Genomic DNA, 9788 nt, shown 5'->3' with positions numbered 1-9788 from the left:
TGATTCTAGAGCGAGTAAACAGCACTTCAGTGTATTCTAGTCTCCTTATTTCAAGTATTCATTGGAAAAGAAAGGGTGTGTTGTAACAAGCACCTGGATTGATGAATTGACTGAACACACCTCCCATCTGTCTTCGTCAGGAAGAGCTGTTCCACACACATTTCCCACTCACGCATTATATAATGTTGATAAAAATCCTGTAAAACTGTGAGTAAGATATGAACTTTTATGAACAAATTTTATCCTGGCCGCATGTTTACATTTAAAGCTTTTGCAAATAACAAAGCACAGCTATTCGGTTCAGCACAAGAAAAATATTATCAAGAAAACGCGATTTTATCCTGGCCACATGTTTACATTTAAATCTTTTGCAAATAACAAAGCACAGCTATTAGGTTCAGCATAAGCAAAATATTATCAAGAAAACGCGAGGCCAACTTATCCAGACTTTTGATTTTGCATGTATAGCAAACTGAAATAATTCATATTCTTTGACATTATGTTTTATTACCTGTGATGTTATCCTATTAATGTATGTGGATAATAACAATGTTCTTCAGGTAATAAAGTTAATCTATGACAATAATTTAATTTTGGAATGGCATCTAATACTTTCAATGCAGAAAGGTGCGTAAGTCACCTGTTTTGTTTATTTTTGTAGACTATATTATGTCATTATCAAGCACTTGTATATAGAACATCTATTTCATTTTATGAGAAAATTAACTAGCATTTTTTCTGTGATTGTATATTCCTTAGTTATTGAGATGGACAGTTTTCTGTTGTTCTTCAACATTTGCTTCAAGTGATTTATGTACCTTTCTGCAATGACACATTCAATTAGTGGCTTATTTAGGTAAACAAATGCATCATCTGATTCAGGAAAATTAGGGTAACAAAAGTATTGCAACAAACCTGGGAAATCAGCTTAAGGTCGCAAATAACAAAAGAATTTTTGGGTATGGTAAAACTTTTAGCTACAAGTATTTTCCTAGTTAATGAGTTTTCAGAGAAAATACATTAGTTACTGAAAAGTGTGAAATTAGGGGTTTCTAATGAGTTCAATCATTTTGTAAATAAATAGTTATTAGCTTAGACTATTTTTACTGCAACATTCGGTTGGAACAATTTCTCATAATTCACAATGTTTTAAGCAAAACTAAATGTATCACTGGAATAGGCAAATTATACAGAATAAAGTGGATTTAAGGTTATGTAAAATACTGCATGAACAATAACTTGGCAATTTAGTGTACAATGGTATATACATCAAGAGTTCACTGATCAGCCAGAACAGTATGACCAACTATCTAAAAGCCAGTATGTCCACAGTTGGCATGGATAACAGCTGCATTGTGTTGTGTCATGGCAGAAATGAGGCCTTGGTAGGTCGCTGGAAGGAGTTGGCACCGCATCTGACATCATGAAGAAGTGTACGTGGTTTGCAACCAGTGTATGATACTCCTTGGCTGTCATGGTGCCTTGTATGAACTCATGTGAATGTTCCCCAGAGCATAGTGGAGCCACCGTCTGCCTGTCTCCATCCCACAGTACAGGTGTCAAGGAGCTGTTCCCCTGGAAGATGATAGACTCATGCCCACCTACTGGCATGAAGAAGAAGGTATCAGGATTTGTGCAATTGGTCATGTGCCCATTTCAGTTGTAATTGCCGATATCATTATGTTAACACTGGCACATGCTTGGATCATCAGCTGTGGGGGCTCATCATTAGCAGTGTTTGGTGCAGTATGTGTTCAGACACAGTTGTGCTCTGCCCAGAATTGAAGTCTGATGTTAGTTCTGCCACAGTTCGCTGCCTGTTCTGTTTTGCCAGTCTGTCCAGCTTACAACATCTGACGTCCGTAATGAGGAGTGGCCGCCCATCTCCATGACTTCTGGACATTGTTTCACCTTGCTTTTGCCTTTTGTTGAAGACACTCATTGCAGCGCTACTCCAACACCCAACAAGTGGTGCAGTTTCCGAAATGCTCATGCCAAGCCTCCAAGTCATCACAATCTGTCCTTGGTCAAATTCAGGTAGATTGCATGCCTTCCTCATTCTGGACACACTGATACTACATGCTTCATGTGTGTCTGTGACTAGGAATCATTCCCCACCAGGTGATGTTGCTACCACCAGGACGGATTTATATTGATAGTAGGTTAGTGGTCATACTGTTCTGGTTGATCAGTGTATAAGTGGAATTGATTAACAGAAAAGAAAAAAAAATAGTTATTTGCAGAGTAATAGTGTATCAAATGGTGTACATCCACTCTGCTGCATTTAAAGTTGAATTAAATTAAAGTTCAAGTTTCCAGCTACGTGAAATTGCCAATTCCAGAAAACAATGGGATCACTCTCATTGAAATATCAAAGCATTTCACTCAATTTACTCAGGCAGAATACACAAAATTTGACATAAGTAAAATATTGGACTCTAGAACCTTGACTAGTAACTCAGTAATGAAGTTAAGGAAAAGTTGTAAGAGAACTGTAAGCATACTTGTAAAGCAAACAGTTCAGATGAGAAATAATTTTCCCTTAAAACACATTCCTATAGTCTAATGAATCCTGTTTTTCTTGAAGCAAAAGAGGCTAAAATGAAACAGAGGATGGATAATACTTTCAATTTACAGTACATATGCCTGAGTTTAACCTAATAAAGAGGAAAACCTGTAGTGAAAACTCCATTACCATAAATATTGTAAAGTTTTCCAGTCTGTTATCTGAAAAGCAGAACCCTGTTTTATGCACAAGCAATAAAATATTCCAAGAATAAAGAAAAACAATCTGAAGCATTGGTAGCCAAAACTAAAGTAAAAGCAGCTACACAAATGAACATAAACTCCCACATAGCCAAGGAAATGACATACTGTAATCCTTGGTCACAAAATTTAATGACTATTTGTTTACAGTAGCAGCAAATATTGCACATGCTAATAAACCGAACCAGATTCAATCTAGCACACAATACAAATATCACAAACAAGACTTTGGTGTAAAATACTGCATGCTGTGCTATGTACACAGATACAACAGAAATCAGCAAACTGAAATTCTGTTTCACTCATTCCAGTTTTATTAATGCTTATTCATAGCAAACCTGGTTGAGCTCTCTGCAATTTGGCTTTCATAGTGGATTATCCACAGAGAAAGCCATAAATGAAATCCCAGCAGGCTTAAACAGCAAAAACTACCCTATGGGTATGTCCCATTACTTCACCAAGTCCTCTGATTGTTTGAACCATAAAATTCTAAGAGATGAACAAAAATATGCAAGTTTTAATGGCAACATCCATTCTGCATCTATAGTGAGTTGACGCAAAACAAAATGCACATCACATTGACAAAACAGCACAACAGGAATAAAACTCATTTCAGAATAGGAGAGTGTAAGATATGGAGATCCACAAGATTCTGTGCTGGTCTAACCCTGTATAAATGACCTCCTAATAGCTTCAAAAGACTGTTCAACTGTGTTGGGTGATGACAAGAATGTCAATCAAGAGTCCAAACTCAACCCTGTCACACACAGACCAACCAGTGTCTGAATAGGACTCCATGATTCACAGCAGAAGTAGACATTTATGTTTCCACACTACATGAAACCACATTTGCTTTGATGAACATACTGAGAATGAAACTGAAAGGTAATAAATAAACATAACAAGACACTACTAAAAATGTTAAAGGCTACCATGCCCTGTACTATTATGTCTATTACTTGGATTATGTTCCCATTATATCCATCATTTCTTTTCAATTTCACTTTTAATCATTACTGCTTCCCTACATGTATTGAATTATAGTTTCAGACTGGGTCCTTATGAGCACTTTACCTACATTTAATGTGACTAGGAGCTGTTTATTTACTTATGTACACGTCCTTGATGTGTGAGCAAATTACTTGGACAGTATTTGCTACTTTCATATTTTGTAATAAATGCTGCAGATGTTGCAAATACAACAAAAACTGCTATGGGGCTGTTACTAGATTTTATAAACATGAATCACAGTGTGCGTACATTAAAGACAAATTCATTTTGCTATGAACTGGCATTACCAGTCATTTTAGGTCCCAATTTTTTTCGTATGTAAAGAGCATTAATTCTTATTTATTATTTAAAACATTTGATTTTTTATTTGCTTTTATGATGTGACAACCATCACCCTGCACTTTACAAAAAGTTAGTAGCTTCAGCATAGTTTGAAGGCTACACTGTGCCTATTTGAAACATATTCCCCACATATCATAAAACCAGGTAAGTTACAGAAATTTTACAGCAATTATTGAAAGACTTTACTGAACTACTGTATTTTAAAATGAGAATGATAAAATGCATATGACTTATAAATATCAGCTACAGTATATATCTGTTCAGGATCTCATATTGTTATTTTAATACAGGGAATCTATTTTTATTTTTTTGCAATACATCTTAAACATGAAGCATCATACATTCTGAAATGTCAACATCATAAACATCTTTTTCACAGTTAACGGAATGAATAACGCATGCACTGTTCAGAAAATCATACGCTTTGTGAGATTTCAAAGAAATATTTGACTAACTGATTATTTTTACATGCTTCTAACAGTGAAGTGAGAGAGAAGAGAGAACATAAAATACATAAAGGTATGACAGATAAGGTAGTATCATTCCCCTACTAAAAACATATATATTATGAAAATTTACACATAAATATAGACACTGAGCTTATGAAATATGTCACATTAGAGAATGCTTAGTGATAAATGCTACAAGAGGTTGGGGTTATCTGAACCTTGGAGTTAACAGGAAGATCACGTTAATAATTCAAGAGGGAAAATTATGTCACATATAGTTATTTCCTTTGGTTGGAAGTACTACCTATTTGAACTGCTGTATGTTAGTTAAATTCGCAGATATATATAAAAATGTGTAATCCAGTGATAGAAATTTTTTCTCACATCTAACAAATTCTCCTAAAATTTTTATTATCAATAGTACACATTTTTTTCTTTGAGTTAAATTCAGTGTTAATGGTTTTATGATACTCTATGAAATATAATCTGTGCAAGGACATATTTTCCCACTATTTTGAAGATGTTTGATAAAGTGAAGGTGAGATTAACTGGACCAGTAAAGTTTAGTGTTAGATGGAACAGTTAAGTTAACTGTGGAAAGTTGCTGATGAATGAATATAATGAGTAACTTCATAGGAACACTTGCTAGTGAACCCGGAATTATCATATAAGGCATTGCAGCCTTGCAGACATAGCATATCTTTTGGCTTTTATTGTCTCTAACATCTTGAAAAATATCAGTGGTATTGCACCTTCCAATTCAAACATATTTACCGACCAAGATTTTTTTGTCATTGAATGCAATGAACAGACCTCTACCAAGTCAGCAACAAACAGCCAATGACTCACTGACAGACAGTGCTAGCAAATCAGCAGACGGCAGTGTGCAGAATACTGGAAATCAGACAAGTTTAGCAAACAGATATTACACATCCTGTGATAGTTTGACCATATTCTAAGATTGGTTCAAGGACAACAACAAGAGGTAGAAAGAATGGGAAGTCAACTGTCTGTACCAATACACTAGTTAAACAACAGTTAGATGCAGCAGCAAAGGACAGGTCAGAGCAGCTTCCAAAATACATACATTAAATGAAGTAAAGCATTCAGCCAAATGCCAAGTATTGGAAGAGAGCAGCAGCAACTCTGAAGTTGCTGATTATGTCCAGTACATTGATTCCTCCCATACCGACTTCTACCCAAGTGATGATGAAGATGACATAACAGTGAAGAAGGGGAGTTCATAGTAGGCAAAGTAGAACAAAAAACTGCCGAAGTGGTCACAATTATGTTGCTCAAGTCTTTAAAATGTACAATGATGGCTGTGAAGTAAATTTCTTTAATAGAGTTGTTTCCACTACAATATTTGAAATTGCAGAAGAAAATGATACCTTTATTGCTTGAAATTAAATAATTGCAAAACTACCCAATCCAATACGTGGTTCTACAGGTCAATATGAAAACGAGATTTGGTTCCAGATTAATGGTGCTAAATTAATTGAGCACTAGTTTTATTTCCACAATTTTTTTCATTAATATACTTATAACTGTGTGTATAGCATTTTTATTAATGTTGTCAGAGCAACATTTTGCATTTAAGCTCCTGTAATTCATTTATTTAACCAAGAGGTCTATTTAACCCTGACATATGGTCCAGTTAACACAGCCACTGGGGTTAAACAGTTCAAAAGACAGGTCAAAGTTCTTCTCCAATTCTGTAAAATCTGTGTGCGATAATGCACAAATGAAAGCACCTATAAATTTTGTATAAGTTTTTCACCAAATTCATGAATAAAAATTTTAAAAAAGACAATTTTTAAGTAAGATTTGAAGGGAAGAATAAAATAGGTCCAGTTAACCCCAACTTGCTCAAATATGAGTACAGGTACTGATACACTGTGGCACACAAAGCAATCTGGTAAGCAGTGACAGATGTGCAAACCTTAACTTCATTATTTATCAATGAACCATCACAAGAATAAAGTGAAATATAACCATTTAAACATCTTCAATGTACACAGTTTGTAATTACACTGGAAGCAATTTTATTTTCTGTGAATCCGTTGACGATTCCTACTTTGCTGTTTACAACAGTAAAATATCCTTTGATAGTATACAAAATCTTGGAAAATCAATACCACATCATGTAACGTTTACTGCTTTTGTCAGACCATTCACTGATATAAATGAGTAATAAACAAGTACTCTACTATATTACAAACTAGAAAACAATTTACAAAGTTCTGCATATCCATTTTTGGAAGCTATTTGCATCACAGTTTCTTCATTTACATTTTTGCAGTTTTTTATGGCAAGAAATTCAGCATATTTTATTTCCTTTAATTCATTTAACTCTTTTAGCACTGTGTTATCCTTTTTACTTATTCTAATAAACATACACTCAATTAGTCCTAGGGTCTCTGCAACTTCTTTCTTTCCTCCTTCTTGGGCGAAATGTAACGGTGTTTTTTTGCCTTTCTTGGTTCTTGCATTGTATACTGCACCATGCTGCAATAAGGTACACAGTATATCATGATGCCCAAATTTTGCTGCATAATGTAGAGGAGTAATTCCATTACTGGTGCTCAAATTAATATCGGCCCCAGTTTGAAGCAAAACTTTAACAAGGGCTAAATGTCCTTTCCAGGATGCATACATAAGTGGTGTTTCATACTTGATACTTCTACTGTTGACTGGTGCCCCTTCTTGAACACATTTTTCAATTTCTGCAAACTTGGCTTTTTTTACAGCTTGAAACAGCTTTTCAGTAGCACAGAATAAAGCAATCATGTTCTCATTTCTTTTTAGCACAGCAATCTGTGGAAGAGTAATAATGTCACCACGGTAAGTCTTGTTCGTCACATCGTAATACGCACCGTTCTCTAGTAGATACCTAGCAGTTGCTGAATCACTATACTTTATAGCTAGGAGCAGTGCTGTTTCATCGTTGCTTCCCTTTGAGTTTATGTCTGCTCCGTTTTCAATGAGAGCTTTTATGGTATTCAGTTTAGAGTCCTGCGGCTGTGCACCTGAGTGTCCAGACGTTTTGAGAGGGACTTGGGTGGAACTCTCATCCACCGCAAAGTGAAGTGGCGTCCAGTTTGTGTGATCGGGTGCATTAACTTCAGCTCCTTTTGCCAAGAGGTATTTAACTACTTCAACGTGCCAGTAGTCTGCAGCAAAATGCAGTGGTGTAGTCCGCTTGTAGGTCCTCGCATCCACTTTGGCACCACTGGCAATAAGAATTTTTATAACATCCAAATTGCCCTCGTAAGCTGCGCTATGCAGCGACGTCCACATTTGATCGGTAGTTGCATTAACGTCAGCCTTGCTTTCGATCAAGATGTTCACTAAGTCAGTGAAATCGTTCTCTGCAGCGAGGTACAAGGGTGTTCTACCAGTCCTGTCCCTCGCATTCAAGCTAGCACCTTTCGCAATCAACAGTTGGGCAGTTTCTGATGGATATCCGCTCTGTGCCACGGTAAGCAAAGGCGTCCAGCCCTCGTTATCTCTCATATTCACATCTGCTCCACTGTTAATCAAAAACACGCTTACTGTGGCTTGTCTGTTTTGTATGGCCACATGCAGTGGTGTGAAGCCTTTCAGATTCTTTGCATTAATCGCGGCCTTGTTGTGGATCAGCAACTTTGCTATGTCAATGTTTCCCTTTTCTGCTGCGAAATGCAATGGTGTCGAACGGTCTGAATTTCTAGCATTAACAACAGCACCGCTACGTACAAGAAATTTGGCTACGTCTTCAAAGTTCTGCGCCGCAGCAGAAATTAAAGGGGTGACTTTTTTGTCGTCCTCGACATTTACCTCTGCATTCGCTGAAACTAGTGCCTTCACCACGGCCAAATGTCCATGCTGTGCGGCAATGTGCAGTGGAAACACTTTGGAACTATTCTTGGCGTTAACATTAGCGCCAGCACTGATCAAAGCGAGTACGAGGTTTGGGTCAGCATTTGCTGCTGCTAAATGTAACGGCGTCAGACCATGCTCCACGTCGCTAAACAAAGGCGTAACGCAAGACGCCTGTGCATTTACATTGCAGCCCCGTGCGATAAGCGCTTTAAGAATGTTCAAATGGCCTTGCTCCGCAGCAATATGAACTGCTCGTACCTTGCAAATGTCTGCAGCTTCGACATCTGCGCCTTTCGCCAGAATTTCCATGACATCGTGCAAACTGCCCGCTCTTACCGCAGAGTGGAGTGCTCTTATGTTGTCGTTCGCGTACATGGTTCACAGAATACGCCACGGACACTTACCGGATAAATACTTCACTTACACACACGCTCGATCACCTCTTACTGAACAATACTCTCACCTGAGACTGCGACACCACACATCAAAGTCGCAAAAACGACTGCTTGCAATACGATCCCCTTACACAAGAACGCAGCACCATCCAAATACTCGCAACACCCTAGACATTAATCCACGTTGGTAATACAAAAGCAAGAGAAACTTATCTACAGTAGTGACCAAGCTGATGGCAAAATAACACTGGCGTCATTGAACAGCCTCATTAAATAATAGCATCATAAACTACTAAATTCCACAAACCGATCTTGAACACGACTACAGAGTACAGAGAGACTACTTCCTTCAAAAGGTAAGCTTACCCGTGATTCCCCCTAGAGACGTCATACAGTACATCGAACTAAAAAGACGTACTTCGTGCGATAAACAATTATGTAAACGTTTATTATCGGTAAACGCAAAGGAAACGGTAATATTAGAAATCCTTAGATGAAATGTGACAACTACAATGAACTTTGAAAGACACTCTCTACCCTTAAACGCGATTTACGGCCGCCCTACATATCTGTGTGCGCTAACTACCGGAAACTGCTGCCAACTGCAGGAGACAGAGCTGTCTGCGGGCAAATGGTTCGTGCTCTCCCCAACAGATGGCGCTCGTGCTGCTTATGCCACATGCCGGTCCACACACAACGATCTCGTCGCAACTGCGCAAATTTTATAGTGCGAACCAGAAATTTGCGCAGATCTGATGCGCAAAACTGAAAGTCGAAGATGGGGGTTTGAGCAAAACTGCCTAGCGTGGGCACTGAATACAGAATAGCTGATACGCGTTAGTGCTCTAGAGAACACATCACTGAATTTACTTAAATCCGTAGGAGTCACACACGTCTGTGCAAGTTATGAGCAGCGATCAGGATAAAAAGATAGCTTCTTGTAACTGAATAATAAAAAAAA

At 37.5% G+C, this 9788-nt stretch overlaps 1 protein-coding gene across 1 annotated transcript; it reads right to left on the bottom strand.

The window, feature by feature from the left end:
• Window positions 1-531: 531 nt before the first annotated feature.
• Window positions 532-9199, bottom strand: LOC126161416 (ankyrin-1-like). Its single transcript, XM_049917206.1, has one exon. The coding sequence runs from the start codon at window positions 8805-8807 to the stop codon at window positions 6783-6785; it is 2025 nt and encodes a 674-aa protein (XP_049773163.1). The 5' UTR covers window positions 8808-9199; the 3' UTR covers window positions 532-6782.
• Window positions 9200-9788: the final 589 nt, after the last annotated feature.

This window comes from Schistocerca cancellata, chromosome 2 (genome assembly GCF_023864275.1).
Source record: "Schistocerca cancellata isolate TAMUIC-IGC-003103 chromosome 2, iqSchCanc2.1, whole genome shotgun sequence".
NCBI lineage: Eukaryota > Metazoa > Arthropoda > Insecta > Orthoptera > Acrididae > Schistocerca > Schistocerca cancellata.
Note: the sequence above shows the minus strand (reverse complement) of the source record. Positions and strands in the feature narration are given on the sequence as shown.